At 41.9% G+C, this 20,448-nt stretch overlaps 1 protein-coding gene across 5 annotated transcripts in view; it reads left to right on the plus strand.

Moving 5' to 3' along the window:
• DPP6 (dipeptidyl peptidase like 6) overlaps positions 1 to 20,448 on the plus strand; it is a 544,191-nt gene that overhangs the window by 362,412 nt on the left and 161,331 nt on the right. For all 5 annotated transcript variants that reach the window (XM_048324150.1, XM_048324219.1, XM_048323990.1 and 2 more), the window contains exon 2: positions 14,440 to 14,554. In XM_048324150.1, coding sequence (XP_048180107.1) covers positions 14,440 to 14,554 — 115 coding nt within the window. The remainder of the gene's footprint in view (positions 1 to 14,439; positions 14,555 to 20,448) is intronic.

Raw genomic sequence — 20,448 nt, forward strand, 5'->3', positions numbered from 1 at the left:
AGAGCAGTTTCTTTTGCTGTATGTGAGCAAAGGGAGATGGTTTTTAAATGATACTCAAATGGAGAAGTGCTTGGGCACTGGGCATCAATCTTCACAGATGTTTGGGAGCCTTGCCTGCAGAGAAACCGAGGGCAATCAAGAGCCAAAATGACTTTTAAAAACCTAACCCTGCTTTCGATGCAATTGCCCAAATATCTTGCATAGATGACCTCATAAACCCTCCATGTTTCCCAAAATCTCTGTTCTGAGAGTGAGGGTATTCCATCTTCTCATACTATGGAAGGGAAAACTATTGGCAAAACAGTGGCAGGAAAAGCTACAAACCAGTGAGGAAATAGGAAGATGCAGATTTGGGATCAGCATCACGACTGAGGGAGGTTAACGAGTTGTCCATTACTGGATCAAAAATTGGATCCATACCATGGGTTTCCACCCTGCATGGTTCACTCCTACCATGGAGTGACCAGCTGGTGGGAGTGGGATTAGTTCAAAATCAGAAAAATTAGCTAGTACAAGCATGAAGTAGTCTGTAAAAATTAAACTTTTTTCAACCATTTCTCTCATTTGGTCTTTCCACATATTTTTTTTATGCAGCAGGTGCATTTTCTGGTTTAGGAATTTTAATTCTTAATATAAGGCTTAATGTAAGTGAACACTTAGTTGTGTTGTATTTCAGAGATATGTGAAATGTGGATGCTATGGAATATAGGAGGCTCTTGTGTAGTCCATGCTGAGCATGAACCCAATCATAGAATTTTCATAGACTCGTCTTTTGAGATTTTCTGAGTTCAGAATTCTTGCTGTTAAAGGATCAGGACTATATCAAGATGTCTTTCATTCCAATGGGAGATGATGACTTCCTGTCTGGATGGCAAATGTTCTCATTTCCTTTGAAAAGTTACAGGACAAATGTTAAGTACCTCCTGTAATTTCACAAAGACATTTGATAGAAGCCTCCAGCTATTATTTCTGTCTGTGCTGGGCATTTTTTGTTGTTCTAGAAGCTGATGGCAAGGTACAGGCTGTAGCACAGGGGCTCATTAGGGCCTTGGAAGATTGATTATTTTGCACTCCACGTCTTCAGCCTGCGAAGGGGATGTGCTGTGCAGTGGTGGAGCTCGCACTCAGAGCACCTCCTCACATGGCACCTGCAGCTGGACTTGGAATTGCTGGAATTGTGTCACCAGAGCCCAGGGAAAACAAAGTAGAACTGGGCTTATTCCCTGCAAAGGAATTTTTTAAAATGTATTTTTTACAGAAGCACAACAGAAGCAAACAGCTTCCAACTCTTTGTCCTATTACCCGGGAGAGGTTATTCTCTCTCACAGGAGGGGAAAAAAAATACTAAAATCATGAGTAAATGGTGACAAAGCCATTAAACAAAATGGAAATTAAGGAGAAAGTGGGAATGAGATGCTGTTGATGTGAATTTTAAGAGTCCTTCACAAAGGGTTATGTAAGAGAATGAACTAGATTCTGATTATGTTTTTGAATTCATTCCAATAAAATGAGAAGAAAAGTACAATCCTAGGTCTGTAGTGCCCCATTAGTTTGCTGTGAGTTTTCCTGTACATAACATGACTTTTTCATTTTACATTATAAGGCGATATTTTAAAAGGCAAAATACTGTACACAAAAAAGCAATGCAATTCTTCTTTGCTATTCCAATAACCTAGCTGGGCACTAAGGCACAGTCTTAACATATTTCTTATTAAAAAGGAGAGGTCATAAAGCTTTTTTTTTTTCTCCTCCATCCTACTGCTAAAAAGTAAATGAAAGTGAGCTTTCAGATTTAGAATATGGTTTGGGTTGGGAGGGACCTTAAGACCATCTTGTTCCAAATCCCTTCCCATGGGCAGGGACACCTTCCACTAGGCCAAGTTACTCAGAGCCCCATCCAGCCTGGTCTCAAACACCTCCAGAAACTTGGAGTACACAACCTCTAAGGGCCCTTTTATTTCCTGTGAACCCAAAGAAGCCCATGGCAAAAAAGAAAGAAAATGGGGAAGAAATAATAAAAAGAAGCCACTGGCTTTTACTTCAATTCCTCTGATTCTTTTTAACTTCTGATCAGACATATTTCAATTATTACTCACAAGTCATGGTCCCTGACCATATGGAGAAGGAATTAGGTGAGATAATGAAACTTCTGCCTTCTCCACTGGTCCTACCTGGTGGAGAGGGGACTGCAGCTATTGACTTGTGAGCTGTCCTTCAAAGGAGCCAAAGCCCAGCTCCACTCAGCGTATGGAAGAACAGCTTACTTCCTATTTCAAATGAGATAAAAAATAATGAGTGGAAAAGAGCTGACTTCTCGTACAAAGCTAAGTGTGTGTAAAGGATGAGTCTCTGCTTTCCCATGACAAGACACGGAGAGAAAAAAGTTGTGTCTTTATATACATATATATATATACACACACATATATACTTCACTGCTATAGCATTATAAAGCAGTGAATGAATCTGTGCAAGCCAAGATGTTTCTTTGATCCTCTCTCCCTCACACACCTTGCCCAAATTAATTTAGCAAAAATGACTGCAATTTTTCTAGTATCATGGCTTTCTTCCTTGTCTATGTTCAATTTTTAGGTGAAATGGTGGCTTTAACCTTGCGTTTTATCTTGGCAACCAAGAGTGCCACTTGACACTCCCTTCATTGATAGATCAAACCAGCAATAAGAGTAGGGAATAAATGGTCCATAGCAACCTCATCAGACATAAAAGACCACAGTTATATATAGTCATATAGTCCTGCCGTTATTTACCAACAGATGAAGAATTTCTGGGAGTAGAGGTAGAGAATCCCATGGTACTGTGAAGACACAGGCAGGGAAGTGTGGAGTCTGATCCTCAACATGGGGGACACTCCAGGGGTGAAAAATGCCATGAGCAAAACAGCCGTGGCCTCTGTTCCTCAAGGCATCAATTGGTAATGAATGAAGATCAAATAACTGAGATTCTTTACACTGACCATTATCTGCTCTCTACAGGGGGAGGTTTCAGTGGTGGAAAGCTGTTGAATACACAGGGGGAATGATGCAGGTATTTATGCCAATGCAATGGAAGGAAAATAATGCAGCTGATCTATCTGAGTAGCCCATATGATCTGTCTGTTCCTTCACCGTGCTGTGGTGTCTTTTGGCAACCAGCACAGTGGCTGCCAAAAGATAAGAGCACAGATCAGTTGTGTCATGTTCTCTCTTCATTCCATTGACTCAGAATATGCCATCAAATCTTGCACTCCTAAGTGCCACCTTTCAGTTCCTGAATTTAGTGGCAGCAAATGTCACTTGAGAAAAGCACAAGGGCTATGATGGGTGATAATTTCAGGAAACATGGTGTGGAGCTGTGTCACTTCAAAGACTTGTTCTGATTGTGGCTTTCAGTGTGAATGTCACTGTACTGCTCAGTGTCCTCTCCAGGTAGAGAAGACACCCTGTGTATTGTGAAGGGGAGAGGAGTCCACAGTTTGCAAATCGGATGATGGGGAGTGGAGAGCCTGTGACAGTGCCATGAAGTTATGGGAACTGTTTTGGATCTCTTGAAAATGCAGGATTTCAGCTGGTGTTTGCTCTTCTGCCAGTTAAAATTAGGGGAAATCTGAAAACTGTTTCAGATCTTCTAGACAGGTGCCGTGAGTCCAGAGAAGCTTCATGCCTTCAGCTGCAGCAAGGCCAATGTCAGGTCTTGCTGAATGGGAAGTCTGGAGTTCAGAAGCCAAACCCTGCTTTTTCTGAGATTACAGGAGTGTGTGCAAGAGGAGGTAAAGGGGTCACAGTCTGGTGAACGTGAGGAGAGCTGACAAATGCGTTTCCTAAGCAAAATGACTTTATATTGCATTACAGAAAATGTTGTGCTTTGCAGGCTGGTAGGAGGGAGAGTCCTGCTTTTAATTATGATTCAACATTATCTTTCACTGATAATAGCCTTTTTGTAATCAAAGGAGGTAAAAATGAAATGTATGTTGCTGATTTTTTTGTGTGCACCAATGAGCAACACAATCATAATGTAGTTTTAGATTAAATTCTTTTGTTCCTTTTGTTAATTTGAGTTTGATGGCTTTCTCTGGTGCCAGAGCATAATTTACAGCAGAGAAAATTCCCTTAAATTGATTTTTAAAAATGCATTCATATACACTACATTAACCTTTTCATTCCCTTATGGTATGTGTCAAAGAAAAATGATCCCTGTAACTCTGCTTATTGGAGAGATACATCTGTGAAGTACATTAATTGGTAGAGTTCCCATTCTGCTCTGAATAGATTTTTCACATGGTAAATGAATTCCTGGCTGTGCTAATGCTCATCTATCTTTACAAATACTAGTATTCCAGCCCCTGTCATTTACTTTCTCACTGCTCCATGTCTGATCACTTCTGAACTCTTTTATTAGTTGTGGAGGAGTTCTATCTTTTAACCTAGATCAGGTGAAGAGAGACACAAAGGCAAAGGTCCTCAGGACTATTCTTGTGCCTGAATCCTGGTGAAGCCACAGGGATTTAAGGACCTGAGCAGCTCTGAGGACACTGGCACGTGCATGGTGCAATGTGCTGTTTGCAGCCCCACATCAGAGGGCTCAGGCTGGGTGCCTGGTAGGGAGATCTCTACTGGAAGGTTCAGTGCAGCATCACAAGTTTGGGATGTCTTTAAGCCTTGCAAAAGGAGTGAGAGGGAAAGGGATATGAAGACAGAGGGTCTTTTTGAGGCGTGTTATGATCACAAATAGATCCAAAACGGAGCTCTGTAGGGAAATGTGGCCATGGCTCTGCCTGCTGGGTCTGATAAAGCCCTCAATTTCAGAAGCCATACTCTGCTTCTCGTGAGAATAACAGGCTGGTGAGGTGTGGAGAAGAAGTTTCTTTCTTGGACACTGTTTTCCTTACCAGCTTTGGAGCATTTTTCCATGGGATGCAGTGAACCTGTCACGCACAAGTTGTTGAGTCTGCATGAGTGATTTTTCTCTTTTCAAATCCTACAGCATGTTTATTTCAATATTATGTCCTTACATTTATGGATAAATCACCTGCATGACTCAGGAGAAGAGGTGTTTTTGTCACTGCTCCTGAGATGGTAACATGAATTGTTCAGGGAGATTAGAACTTATCATGAAAGCAGAAAGCAGTGGCTTTACTGCTGGTGGCCCTGGTGGCAGGACCCCTTGTGAAATAGATCTTCTAAGATAAAAAAAATTGCAATTTCTGTCTCAATCCGTTTTGCTTCTTTTTCTTTTTAATTCTTTTTTGAGTGGGAATGTGGATATTTCCATTTCACTCTGTAATTCACTTACTGAGTCTCAGAATTGTATTGAATTAAGGATAATTCTTTCAAATGAAAAATGAGCAAGAAAAGTGTACTTTATACACAAGGAGTCACGCTCCTGTGGTGTTGTGCCACAGTTAACACAACCCAGTATGGAAAATTTGGCATCTTGCTTTCCTGAGGAAAACTGACTTAATGTTTGTTGGTTCTGTTTGCTGTCAACCAGGAAGTTTTGAAAATTAAAATAAACGACTTTGCAAAGCCTTGTACTGTGCTGTGAGAACCCTAGCAAAACCAGAAATCAATTAAAACAGACCAAGCATAAGACTCATAAACCTTTGGAGACCTTGGAGTGGCTTTTCCTGACAGCAGCATCGGTGCTGAGCCAGCTGCTGGCATTTCACGCCAAGAACCCAAGCACCCTTCAAAGAACTGTAATGCTTCCAACCACAGTTGTCCTAAGATAGTGCTGGAGAAGGGCCTGGGGAAATTCAGTCTTTTTTAAAAAAAAAACAACTTCATGAACATCAAATCAGGATATCCATGAAGTGGTTTCTGGTTCAAGAATATCTGAGAAATACCCAAGCAAATACCATTGGGAGAAGTAAGATGTCTCCCAGCTACTGAGGACAGTCTCACAGCCTGTGGACTCTGCCTCTTGCCTCATCATCCCAGTGATGCCCATGGATGTCAGCACAGGTTGCTGCTAGCCAGAAAGAAATAGTCAGCATTATAAAATATATAAAAAACATCTGTTCTTTCACTGTTGTGTCCCCCTCCCTTTACTTCTATGTGAGTAAAATGTGGGTCAAGCAAATGATTTTCCTTAAGTGTAAGAATTACACAAATAGGGGAGAGTTGGGGACTAATGCTAAGATTTTGGATTTGGGATACTGATGAAGTTTAGGGCTGCATTTCTGTGGTGAAATACCCTGGAGGGGTGCAGGGGACCAAGCATAGGTGACCACTGGTGTGGTTTGTCAGTGTGCTCCCAGGTGTGGTTTTGGCCCATTGTAGCAGGACTGTCACAGGAGTGCTGCAGAAAATGTTGGTGTATGGAGTGGGCCAGGGCCTGTTTTGCCGAAGAAGTTGTGGTGAGGTTGTGCTGCAGTCCAGTATCAGAGAGTTTGGCTTTTGGGTGAGAGGAGTGCTCAGCCAATCACCCCTGGGACAAGAGAACATATTTGTTTACTGTTTTTTATTTAATTGTGAAACCAGGAATGCAAGTTTCAGTAGATGAGATGAAGGGGACAGAGATGAAGCAAAAACTCTTGGCTGGGGAGAAGGCCACTTAGCTGGGAGAGAAGAGCCTCCATACTGGATCCCACTCCCACAGCTTCTAATGTCTTTTTGTCTAACAGAATTGTATAAAATGCAGGCCTACACTTACACTTTCTTTTTCCATTGTTCAACTTAAAATTTTTATCAGAGAAGAATATTATTTCCATAATTTTATTTAAAGTCTTGGCTACATACTGCAACATTAGAGACCTATATATCAAAAATTACTTGTTCTTAGAAACAACAGAAAACTAGGATTCCCTTAAAGGTAAAATTATAAGTATCACCTTCATATAAATATTGGTACAGTGATGAATAATGTAATTGCTTTGTCTTTGAAACATCCATACATCAAACATTTTGTCTTTTTCAAAACTGTAAATGACTGGTGCTTGAAAATAAGCTGTGTAAAATCCATTTCCACCCTCCCCCCCCTGCTGCTGTACATATGGATTTCATATTCCTCTTCCCACTGTCTCTGCACCACAGTGACCTCAAACCTTGGCTGTCTTCATAGCTGTCCCTTACATTGCTCCCAAGCAAGTTATTTAGGAATTAAACCTTGTTTGCCTCATTTTTTCCTTCCTGTACCATTTATAAAAAAATTATTTGTAAACTAAATGGAAAAAAAAATGCCTAGGAATTAATAAAATATAATATTGAACCGAGTTTTTAATGCTGTCTTTCTACCTAGGGGAATTAAACACCTCACTATTTCTCTTATCACAAATTCTTTCTTGGTGTTCAGAGTCATAGATTGAATTATGTTTTCTTTTTTTACTGAAATACAGTTTCACTAAAAATTGGAATTGCCTTTTTACAATGTAAGTAGGTTGGCATTTTTTTGGAATTAGGGGAGAAAACAAAGCTGAGAGGTTGTTTTGCCAGTCTCTCAAATCTTTCAGAAAAGCTTCTTTTCCCGTTTCTTGAGATCCTAATTCTTCAAGAAATAGAGTGGGGAGATGCAATCCTGGCATGCCTTGGCAACACCACTCTTTGCAGATGCTTTCTGCACAGGTATGAGCTGTTTCAGGGCTCATGCATGTGTGTTGTGGCTCAGCTCGGAAGGAGCCAGGCTGTCAGAGCATTGTAGTGGAAAAACTGGAGCTTGGCAAATGCTGTGGTGTAGAGGGGTCCTGGGATCAGTGATATGATCTGTGGCATTTGGACTTGCCAAGCATTTTCATGGATTTGGTGAACACGCAGACTCCTCTGGAATAAAACCCTAAGCATCAAACCAAGTTTTACTGGTGCCATGGCAGATATTTCACTCTAGGAGATGATTTGCTTCTGTTTTAGCGGATGAATGTGTGTGCTTATATCAAACACTGAAATAAAATCAAAGAAATGCTGTTGATTTTATGGGCTCTGTCAGTAGTGTGAATGGATCTTTAATTATGACTTGAATTACAGTAGCAGCTAAGGGCCCCTGAGAGGATTCACAGTCCCACCGTGCCAGGTGCTATAAAAACATTTGTGTTACAGCACCAGAATGAACCTAACTAATGGGGGGAAAGTGAAGGGATTCATAAAATGACATTATGTCAAGGCCAACACAGTTCTTGGCTAAAGAGATCTGTAGTCACATATGTCCTGTGCCATACACAGGTATTGCCATCTCCTTTCTCCTGGCCATGGTCAGAGGCTGGCCGTGCCTCTGGCTGGAAGCACTCAGAGTGCAACAGGTCCAGATGGTGTTTGCAGCATGAATTTTGTCACCTTGAGAACAGGCTTCTGGCAGAATTTCAGAGTCCATGTTCCAAGGTTCTAATTTATTTTGGAAGTTCCATGGAGTCGCTCTGACCCTAAGCACTAGCAATAATTTGGGGATGTTTCAAATGGTAGTGGTGCTTATTTACAGACTTTGTAAGGGCATAGGAGGGTATTGCAGCGTGGTTACTCTCCTTGGGTGTGAAAGTCATGTGAAATGCCAGTTCAAAACACAGAGATGCTAAATTAATCTTTTAGTGCTGCAAGGTCTGGAGGTGATCCAAAACCATTTCATCATAATGCCTATAAAAATGATGGGAAGTTATTAAATATCCATTTCTGCAATCCAGAACATCTAGGAATTCCAGATATTACTATATTTAAGTTGTTTTATGGATTTATTTTTCTTTTAACTCAGAGGCAGCACTGGGTTTCATTTGTAGCTGACAGACTCTCTTGGCTCCAGTGGAGCCAATGATCTGTGTCAGTCAATGCTAGCTGAGGATCTGGTGCCTTCTGCTCTTAAACTGTGGAAGACTTGTCATCTGTTAAAGCTACACTTAGGTGTGGGATGCAGATGGCATTCATTCTCTCCTATTGACTTTGTAATAGAAACAAGTGAGACCGCAAGCTCTACCACAGCATAAAACATGCAAGGTTTAATTTTATGGGGAGCTGAGTGTTACGGGTACAAATCTTTTCCTCACGCACTCTCAAACACACCATTAGTGCCCAGCCTCTGAACATTTGCACTTTGCAGATAATGGTGGAAGGAGATGGAACCAAGCAGAATGGCTTTAGGGCATTCATAAAAGAGCCTCCCAGAAACGCAGGGCAGGAGAGCGTTCTGCATTCTGTGCAGGGTAAAAGATTTGTCTCACAGTGCTGGGGAGTGGGCAGCAAAGATGTTCACTGTTACTAAGTCATTGCTCCCTATTAGTAAAAGCATCAACAGAAGATGAAGAAAAACATAACATAGTTGTCTTTCATCACCACAACAGGCAGATGGTTTTATCCCTCTTATTTCTGTTGGGGTTTTGCAGGAAAGCCCACGTACCTGCCATGCCTCGTTTGTAAAAACAGAGCAAGGTTTTATTCCTCTCGCTCTGAAGTGTCACCTTTAGCATCTGAACAACTGAGTTTACTGTAGCCTCAGGCTCAGGCTCTGTATCTATCTGGAAACTGATTGTTATTCAGCATCACACTCCAGCTGGAGCACAGCTCAGGGTGGTCTGCAGCAGCAGAGGGGAGGGAGGCAAGTAGGGAGGAGAAGGAAAGGAAAGAAAATAAATAAAATATCCCCAAGCAAAAGTAACTCAGCTTGACTTCAGAGGTGAGAATCATGCAGTTACATGCTTATTATTGTTCATCTGTGTTATGATACTTCCTAAATTCTGTAGTGGCTGAGGTTTCCTCTGTGCCAAGCAGGGTATCAAAAGTGATTCTTGCCCGTGAAGAACCTCCATCCTAGGCTTAAGGCAGAGGAGCAGTGGAGGATCCAGGCAGGAGGACTGTGTTGAGACAGCAATGCAGTATCAATCAGCAGAATAACCAGGATTCTCAGTGAGCTCCTGCTGTAATCACTGCAACTCATCTAGTTTGCTGCCATTATCATCGCAATTAGTATTTTGTTTTTGCAACATAAGGTTGATAATCTAATAACTGTATGAGTTACCCACTCCTCAGCTCATTTGTTGTACTATTCAGCAGGTGTAATCTGCTGCAATTTTGTATTATAAAGAACTAATTAGCAGCAAGATTATTTTTCCCCTGAACTTCACAGGATTTTTTGTCTTGGACAACAGTGTTCCTATACCATTTTATTCTGTGCCATGTTCAGGACTTGGTGAGCTGAGTTGTAAGAGATACCCCACTCACCCACATTTCATCAGACAGAAGTCCTAATTCAGAATTAGGCAGCATGAGTGAAAGGTAAAATACTCATTTTTCAATTAACAAAGTTAACAAGCTTGTTAGAAGAATTTTTATTTGCTGTGTTTGTTGTATTTAAGGTCAAAATTTGGAAATAAATCAAAAAGAAGCAAGAAACAGAGCTTGCAAGAGTAGCAAGTATGGAAACTGCAAAATTACTGCTATAAATCCCCATCCTGCCACCTCTGAGGCAAACAAAACCTCTTGCACCTGCTTTTATTTTATACCATGAATTTCTTGGATTTTCGTTCGTCTTTTGCTTCAGATTTACACCAGTGTAACTGAGTCCAGAGCTCAGTCTCCATGGCCCAGTGTCACCTGCTTCTGCAAGGAACCTCTAAATACAGCACCTGTGTCTGGAATGTATATATTTCATAGAACACACCTAGGATTTATTGTTACTGCACAAAAGTGGCAGCTCTGTGTTGACAAAGACTAAGAGGCCCACCATGACTATCTCACTACTGATACTTCAAAGATTTTGGTCCAGGATGTATAAGTTTTTATTAAATAATAGCTATACTTGATGAGTGATGTCTATATTGTCCTTCAGCCATATAGAAGATGGTTATTTAAAAAGGAATAAAGAAGTTGTGCTTGATGAGTTGTTTTAAGAAGCTATTATATTATTGTAATATGACCACTGTGCTGGCAGGCTTTTGGCAGGTTTCAAATAAACATGCCAGAAATAATTTTGTTGACAGTATCTTGGATTGGAGCGCATCCAGCCTTCATCCATAACATGTCAGCACAGTGATTCTTTCACAGGCAGGAAAATATGTCACTGTAGATCTGTATTTTAGAGTCTTAAAATACTGTAGATGTCTAGATTAATGGCTCCAAAATCAACTTCACAGGTGGGTAGTGACGTTTTTCAATCACAAATGAAGATGTAAGAGATGCAAAAATAGCATTTGCAGTTTTTAATATGCAACATCAATGAAGTGTGCTTATGTAAAAACCTGTGGAAACATCTGCTTTACTTTCCAAATCCAAAATCAATTTAGTTTTCGTGTAGTGGAAAGAAGGAGGTAAAAAAAACCCAGCAAAGGCAAAGAAGGAGAAAACCAGGCTGAAGGGTTTTAACTTGCTTGCACAGGTCGTGAAGATGTTGTGTTAGTGCCTCATGTGAGGCAGAGAGGAGGTGGCTCCTACTGATGAGTGACTTTAATATTTTCTTTCATGTTCCCTTCATCAGAGCAGAAACCATATGTGCTTGGTTTATTTCCCTTTGTGTCATATGCTCAGATTTCAGTATGAAACCCAAATTTGGTATCTTTAGGATTAATACAAAGGGCATCTGCTTGCTGGTGGGTTTAGAGCTCCATGTTTATCCCTGCAATCTGGGTCTTTCAGGAACAGGCAAAATCCAGCTTTGTGCCATGTGCTGGAAATGCACCCTTTGGGCTGCCACTTCAAGATCATTTATGTGCTTGAATCAGTACCTGCCTAGGGCTGAATTAAACACCTTCCTGGCTTCAGTCGCAAGCACAGAGGCTTCCCTGAGCAATGTGAACAGGCAGCTGAAGCCTGCTGGTGGGAAATGCAGGCATCATGTGAAGGGTGAAGGGTGGGGTTTGCTGCCAAAGGCAGGGGGTATCACAGGCTGGTGAGGCTGTAATGCCCTGGAGGTAAAGGCTGGTCACAGTGACACAGCAACATCCCTCTGGAATTAACAGAAATACAGACAGGGATAACCCGAGGTGGCAGTGCTATCATGAGTATGGTGTGATGCGTCTGCAGTTTTGCTGTGAGTGATTCTATCAAAAGAGACTTCAAATGACTGAGAACAAAAGAGCAGCTTTCCAAACCTGTGCTGAATAAAGCTGTTTGTCTTTCTTTGAAAAGTCATTTGTCTCTCCTTTCTTTTTACCAGGGGAAATTTCCTGATGGAATTTTGAAAAGAAAGTGAAAATACTCTTTTCTACTTCCTTGCAGTGTATTAAACCCCAATATTTTGCTTATGAATAGTTTTCCTCCTCTTGATACACTAGAAATTCACAGTCTTTTTTTTGTTGAGATTTTGCTCAAATATTGATTGAATGCTTGGAGAATTAATGGGATTGACTTGATAATGGATTCAGTGCAAGTACAGATGTCCTGAAAGCTCAAGTACATGTGTGTATTTCTATCACACGGGGACTCATGGATGGGGAAATCACACTTAATGCAAGGTTTTATTAATCTTTTGAACTACGTCTGAGTTTGTAGATGTTATTCAAGTCTATGATCTAATTTTTTCTTCAATTTTAAAACTTCTGACCATTTGTGGTGAGAGTGTTGTTTTTCAGGACTGTGACTGTTGCTGTCAGTTCTGTAATGCTGTCAGTGAGTGTTTCACCCCTGTCCCAAGACACTGTGAGGGCTTGGATGGGTTTCTCAGCAGCTTCTCCTCTGTTCTCCTGTTTCTCTCTAGATCCCCCTGCACCCTGATGTGAAAGAAAGAACATTTCTGCCACTTATGAGGAAGCCCTGCATTCTTTCCCTGGCTCATTTATCAGTTTGTTTCTCTAGGAAAGCCACAGACTTTCATTTGTGCGTTTTTGCATCACCCGAAAAATGGAGACCATAACAGTTTCCTAAAACTGGTGTTAGGAGACTAAATTGATTAACATTTGTATTCATAATTAGTGTAAAGAATCTGTAGAAATGGGAGTATTTATTCTGTTTGATTGTTGCCAAAATTGCATTTCTCAAAGCTCCTGACCCACTTTTCAAATTTTTCTCCAGTCGCAATAGTAAACTATAAATTTGTTCCTTCTAATTGTTTTTCACTTCAAATAGAAAGCCAAATGCAAACGAGGGGGAGACAAGGAGGGGAAGGTGTGCTCACCTCTACCCCTCTTTGCCAGAAGGGAGAGAATCCTTGTGGCTTTTCCAGAACTAGAATAAATGATGGAGTGCATCAGGTGTTTAAAGCCAAGTCAAACTTGGCTTTCCATCACAGATTTATAGCCTTTGTAGTGGCTACATCCCCAAACATATGGAAAGAGAGTCTAGACATTAACTTTTTCTGTAAAATGCATTCTAAGGAAAGGCTGAAAAATATTTCCCAGCATCTTCTGAAAACAAAACTCTGAGGTTTGCCTGACTTCCCTGTTCCAGTCTTTTTGCTGTGTACAAGAAACAGAAGTGAAACAAACTCTGAATAACAGAAGAACTTAGTCTACTAGAAAGTTTTTTGTTTTCATAAAAAATTTAAAATGGAAAAAAAAAGTAGTCTTTTAAAGAAGAACCAGCAGCTCTGTTTTAGACACACCATCCCTCATAATAAAGGAAATGAGGCAAAAATCCTAAATGGATGAGTTTTACAAGGAGGAGGAGCATCCAGAGTTGTTCTGGCTGCGAGACCAGCTCACTTGACTGAATTCAGCCTCCCAGAAAAATGGTGTGCACTAATATTTCATACCGTTCCTGGGGGTGCTTCAATGCCTGCACGAAATCACATATAATGCAAAATGCTAAGAGGAATCCAGCAAAAACACATGAAAGTGCAATAAATGTTTAAGATCTTGTGAATGCGAACACAGCACTTCATAAAACCCTCAGTGCTGAGAGCAGGGGTGCTGTATACGTCATAGGCAGAACATATGGTGCAACCACAGTGCAGTCAGAGCTAATCAGTGAGCGGCGATGGAGCTTTTATTCTAAAGTTTTAAGGACGTGATTAAATTTAATGTACATGCTAGACAAGGAGCCTGTCTTCAATTGCTTAGACCTACCAACCTAGGAGTGCACACAAAATGCCCTGAGGAGATGTCCTGTTTTCTGGGAAGGCAGGAAGGTTCACCAGGGGGATGTCCTTATTGATTTTTATCTCTATACATGCCCCTGTGAATTATTTATCTTCCTGTATGCTTCTCTGACATCTTATTATGAAAGTCTCTTGGAAATTACTGTAAAGCTCCTCATTCCCAGACTTAATGAAGGTTGGTAGGAAATCGGTGCTGATGAGTGTGTTTGGATGAGTGCTGGGATGGGGGCTGGTGCCTGAGTGCCAGGAGGTAATGGGGAGTGTGGGTTCCACTGCTGAGCCACCTGTGGGTGCATTGCATTTATTCACTGTGTAAGGACTTGGGATCAATTCAATTAATACCCCCATTAATTATAACAGCGTGGATTGTGTTCAGCTCAAGGACGTCACCCACCGTGGTTGCAGGGTGTAGTGCTGCAGACATACCTTGCTGTCTAGATTCTGTGCTTGTTTCCATGTCTAAGTGCTGTTTTCTAAATGCTCATCTTCTTTTGATGTTTCTAGGAGCTGGTGGGGAGTAATCCTCCTCAAAGAAACTGGAAAGGAATTGCAATTGCCTTACTTGTTATTCTCGTTATCTGCTCCCTGATTGTCACCTCCGTCATACTCCTGACACCAGGTATTTATAAACTTTAACTCACTTCCAGTCTCGTTTTCTTCTGTAATTTTACACTTCCAAGAGTAAAGGGATTGCAAACTGACTGCAAAGTCGACATCAAAGGAATCCTCCTTCCTGACTTTATCTTGATGTGATGCTGAGTTCAAGGCTGTTCTTAGGTAGATTGTTTTAGCGTTTTACATTTCAGTTCAGAGCTGAGGACACAAGGCTGGAACTTGATTGCCTAAACATGGATGGGGAGTGTCATTTTAGATGTGCCAGGGTAGGAGAAGAACCCTCACAGGGCAGTCAGTGAGGGCACAGGAACTTCTGAAATTCATGTGCACATGGAGCAGTAGTTGCCAGTTGAGGGTCATATCCCAGACCATTGGCAACGGCATTAGTTGCTTATGCCTTGGTACCTAAATCCCATCCCATTCAGCTGGATTGTTTTTTAGTTCAGAGCACAGTGTTTACAAAGCAATTTCAGATAATGATATACCAGATATTACTTATCCACAGCAAATAATTAGTAACTTCCCAATAAGGAATTCTTTAAGTTAATCCCCTTACCAACTTTCAGCAAAGTTCTGTGCACGTAACCTCTGTAAATTACTTCTCTTACAGTAGTTGCTGATGTTGTAGGCTTGAATTTTAATGTGGTGTCATTATGGTTATTTATTATTATGTATTTATACAGCCCTGTAAATTTCCATGCCTACTTAGGGAGTAGAAATAAAGCAGCACTGAGAAGACTGTGAACTGAATATGAAAAGACAGACAAAATGAGAGACAAGACATAGAAAAGAGAATTCAGTGTCAGAAAAGGTGAGGAGCTACAAAACAGGGGGGAACCAAAGGTTCCTTGCTTAGGGATGTAGAGAAGAACAGGGACTCCTTCTTGGATGAGTACATCTGAGTGGGAGAATCTGGGGAGCAGCAGGACAGGAGCACAGAGCTGAGGAGCAGAATGGAGGCAAGAGAGAAATGGAACCTCCGGAAGTGCAAGAGCACAGGGTAGTGAAGTGGGAAAATGAGACGGAAGCTGTGGGGCAAAAATTTCCAGCCCATTATATGTGAAAGTACATGCAGTCCAGCAGGTCTGGGCCATCTTCCCTGACCAAATTCTTTTCCCACATTCCTGCTGTATGATGAGCAGGAGACAGTGACAAACCAGGAAACACAGGAGTACACTGAGTTAATTTGAAAATGAGTGAAAATCAGCACATTATTTTTTTGGTTATTTATTGTCATGACATATTCAGTTTATTTCATGTTATCATGAAGTTTTCAATGTAAATGTAAGTACGATGTGGTCATGCCAGATTAATTATGTAATTAAATTAATTAAGGTTAAACTTAATTAAGGATAATCTATTAAATTAATTTTGCTGCTGTTCAGATTCAACATCTTTGGACAGTGCTGTTCATCTCTGAGATGTTTTGGGGCATGGTCTGTGAACTACACTCACATCAGGCACAACTTATTAGATATGGAAATGTTGCCTTCAGTTTTACAGAAGCACAGATTTTCAAAGATGCACACTAAAGCCTAGATTCCTAAACCCATACCTGTGAGCTTCCACAAGTTTTCTTGAAGCAACTGTACTGCACAGATGGGACCACGGGTGCCACTTTCATCAAAATCCAAAAAGATTGCATCTACTGACTTCCCTTGATCAGCTAGGTAGGTTACCCTGCCATGATATGAAATCAGATTTGATAAGCAGGACTCTGCTCTCATGAAGCTGTGCTGGCTGTGACCAACGACTGAATTCTCTTTCAGGTGTTTTTCAATACTTCCCAGAATAAACTTCTCCATAACTTTACCAGGCACTGAACTATCACTAACAGGCCTCTAGTTTCCAGGGTCCTCCTTCTTCTCCATCTTGAAATACCCACATTCAGTTCTAAATAAAATTCACAAGTGTATTTTTTAATTTATATTTTATATGCACACACAAAGACATTCTCCCTTTGGGATGTGTGTGCATACACATAAAATACAGTTTTTAGTATGTACCCAGCAACACCTCGAGATAACACTGTTGAGAGGGTCTCCATGCTTAAAACTTAGGAATATGCGAAGTTATTTTCTTTCTGTGCTAAAATTTCCGTTCATATTTTTTGAGATTTCTAATTCCCTGATCTGCTGGTAAACTGGGCTTGGGTTGTTTTTTTTCCCCGTTGACATTTCAGAATTGTGTCCTACATGTACATACAAAAACTCTGAGCTCAGTACTGCTCCTGTTTTTATTGTGGATCCAGAGTGCTTCGTGGTGAGACTATGGGGTAAATTAGAGAGTTTAGGTTGCTGCTGTGGCTTGGCAGCAGCTGAGTTCAGTCTTCTTCTAAGCCATTGGCCCTGGAGCTTGTTATGAGGTTGGGCTATGACAGAAGGGAACAGGAGGCCCATTTCATGGGCATTTCCTGCCAGTCAGTGCTAAGTGAGACACTGAGCCTGGTTTGACAAATGAAAAATGTATAACATTGCTAATCCTGACTGGGATGTCCCGACAAGGACTGGGGAAGATGGAGGAGCCTTTCCAAAAGCAGAAGCAGAGTCTGCATTTCCCTGCCATAAAATAGTTCTCTGGAAGAAGAAATGTTTATCCTTTGGTAGCCAAGCAGAGAATTAAGTGATAGATAAGTGAACAAGAGGCAAGGAAGGGGCAGGAGCACAGGGAAGGAAGGAGGCGGAGCAGTTTTGTGGAGTTCACAGGGAGCTGCCAAGTAGGAGAGTGACATCGGCAATAAAACAAACAAAACAACCAAACAAAAACCCCTCTTCACTGCAAAAGCCTCCAAGAGGGGATATTCAAATGTTTTAATTCTTCCTTCCAATGGTAATGTTGGAGTCCAGCCTGATGCTGTCACACCAGCACAAACAACCTTTTTCATTTTACCTCTGAATCCCTTACTTGTTCCTGTCTATCTCAGTCCTCTTCCTGTCTGGGAAACCATTTTTCTCTCAGTATTTTGGTGTTGGATTGAAGGCCTGCTTTGCAGTGCAGTAGCAAGACCTGAGATGCAGAGATGTTTTAAACCCAGTGCTGAACATCATTCAGTGTCTGATTCCAGAGAGTAATTTTGGACAAAATGGGCTAGAGTGCTGCATATGGGCATGTAGTCCTTGCTCAGACAAAGAAAAGTGGTTACCTGGACCCATAACTTGGACTAACACTGGGAAAACTTGGGTAATCTCCTGCAAAGTCAAGAATAACAGGTAAAGTGGGAAGTGGGGAAGATTTGCTTAGCAGGGCAGATAATGATTAAGGTATTTAATAATTGGGGGAAAAGGGGATTTGTATATCTCTTCCAGATTCTTTTTCAAATCAGCCCAAACCTTTAAAGGTTTTAACTCTGGATTCAGCTGCAGAGGGGCTGAAATTCCTACTGGTTTGGGTTTCTTAGGGGGAAGATACTCACCCTGCTCCAAGATTAGCTCATAAACTGGGAGCAGTGGATTTTGCATTCAGCAGACGCTGTAATTACAGTAGCAGTGCTCTATTGCTGGCTAATGCCTGTGTCTTCTGTTATAAAATCCTAAAACCATCTCAACATTTCTGTGATTTGTATAGATGTTCTTTGATGTTCTAGAACAACATTCTCAAAAGAAGCAGTAACTGGTGGAAGTTTACATTTAATTACACAACAGGACACCACACACATACACCATTGTCTATGTTGAGCTTCTCCAATTTCATGTGTGTGTGAGGCCTGCCGTTCCACCCACCTCTGACACCTTTGAAAAATGTGAAGCTGTTTATACAAATGATAACAGTGTTGGCCTGAACCTTTCCTTATTGGCAGCTCCTCACTTGTCACAGCATGTGGCACCTGTCTGGGTCCCATTCCATTGTTTGTGTATTTGTACAAAGACATGCAAAACTTTCTGGAAGTCTGCCCATGCACACACACACACAGAGCAAAGCTGAAAAGAGGACCCAGTCCTACAGAAATTGTGAGTACAATAAAACCTTCCCAAATTGCACTAGACATTTTGCTTAGGAAGAGGCTCTGCTTTCTCGTACATCCGTTCCTGATATTTAAAGCTTTCCGGAGATATACATCACATTTGCTCCTTTCAAATCTGACCTTTTAGCTGAAAAAAAGGAAAGTACACCCTAATACATATTAAAATTTTTGCAAAATCCATAAGAAACATTTCTCAGAAGAGGTACTGAGCTAGTCATTGCATAGCATTAATTCACAGCATGCTGTCTGCTGTCAAAGGTATTGCCTAGAAGCTTTGTAGCACTTGTGATACTCAGAAAGAACAAGGAACTGTCCTTTGAGCAGCTGTGCAGGAGAGCAGTTTGTTCACAATAGTTATGTATAAATGTGTATTTTACACCTCTAGGAAAAGGAGGGATATTACAGAAGGGAGAAAGGCTGCCTGTTTGCCTTGTCTGGCCACTGCCTTTTGGTGACAGAGAGGTCATCTGGGTGAAAAGAAGGGTCTGCCCAGAGATCCAGCAGGTATGCTGAGATGGGAAAGGAGCTCCTGGTGTTCTGGCCACAGAGAGATGGGCACACTGTCCCTCACATGCAGTGGACAACAGGCGAGTGTGTGAGGAGGGCATCTGACACCAGCATGTGGGCTGAGCACCAGGGATGATGGAAAGAAAGGGGGGCAGCCAAAGGTGGCTGTAGCCTTCTGACCTATCAAACAGCCTCTGAGCATGGCTGGAGTTGAGAAGAAGCTTGAAAGTGAGGAGGCAAAACAGGCAGTGAGGTCAGCTCCTTGCTCCTTTTTGTTTGAGTTTTCTGGATTTGTGGAGGATCTTTGTTCGTTTTGTGTTCTGGAGAGCCGGGTGTTGTCAGCTCAGCCCAGGTTTGTTTGGGACCACTGACTTCAAGGATGAAGAGCAGGCAGATGAACCCAAACACAGGGTTCCTGTCATGCCTCTAATATTGAATCAAAACCAATATGGGCATGGTTTCTACTCAGTTCTCTCAGCATGTAGCTGTGATGTTTGGATGCCGGGTTTGTGACTTGGCACTCAGATCTCAAACCCCTGTGCCACTTGCACTGCTGCCATGCTGCCATCTGGATCTGCTGGGCTGAGGAATATGAATGCAAAAAAAAAAAGGTGGCACATGCTAAATCCTGTCCTTCCATAAGCCCAAAGAGGCCTTGCAGTCCCTGCAGTTGGGTGTGGACACAACCTGTCCCCCGACTGCTTTAGACACCCTGAGGCACACTTAGAGTCTGCTGCTCAGGACAGAGTGGGCTGCCTGAGATCCCACAATTGCATTTCTTTCTCCACAAATGTCTCCATTAGGGCCAGAGGAATGGAGCAAGTGTTCTTAATAAGCCCTCTGACCTACCTGTGTGTTAGAGGAGAGGTCAGGAAATCTGATTTTTTTCACTAAAATTCATTGATGGGTTTATTATTTAGTTATTTGTTTTCTCCCCAGCTTTGTGGCTGAGATAAATGTAGTCCATGATCTAGTAAAGAACCCCCTGCAGCTCGTACAGCCCAAAGCAGGGGACAGGAAGGGAAGCTCAGCTCTTTTCTTAGAGAGGCTCCTAAGTGTGCAAAGCCCAGATGCAGCCTCTCCCTCTTCCTGCTGTCCCTCATGAGGAGCTGGAGTGCTGTGGAGGAACAGAGATGGTGCAGCTCCCAGACTGCCTGTCCCCATCCTGCAAAAAAGGAGGAATAGGAGGGGCTTTCCACCCTGCTTCTCCCCAAATCTCCAGCACAGAGGTTTGCTTGTGCCTGTCCTTATGGCCTCATGGGGGGAAGGGGTGTCTGTGTTCCTCCAGAGGGCATTTGGGAAGCAGCTCCTGGAACAGGCACAAGCCCAGGGCTGTGTGTGGGCTCTGAGCTCCTGCTGTGCCCCTCCTGACCTCCCTGGGTATCCAGTTCTGGGGACTTGCACCACGGTGGAAACTAATTGGAACAATT

The sequence above is a fragment of the Corvus hawaiiensis genome, chromosome 1 (assembly GCF_020740725.1).
Source record: "Corvus hawaiiensis isolate bCorHaw1 chromosome 1, bCorHaw1.pri.cur, whole genome shotgun sequence".
In the NCBI taxonomy this organism is placed as follows: Eukaryota; Metazoa; Chordata; class Aves; order Passeriformes; family Corvidae; genus Corvus; species Corvus hawaiiensis.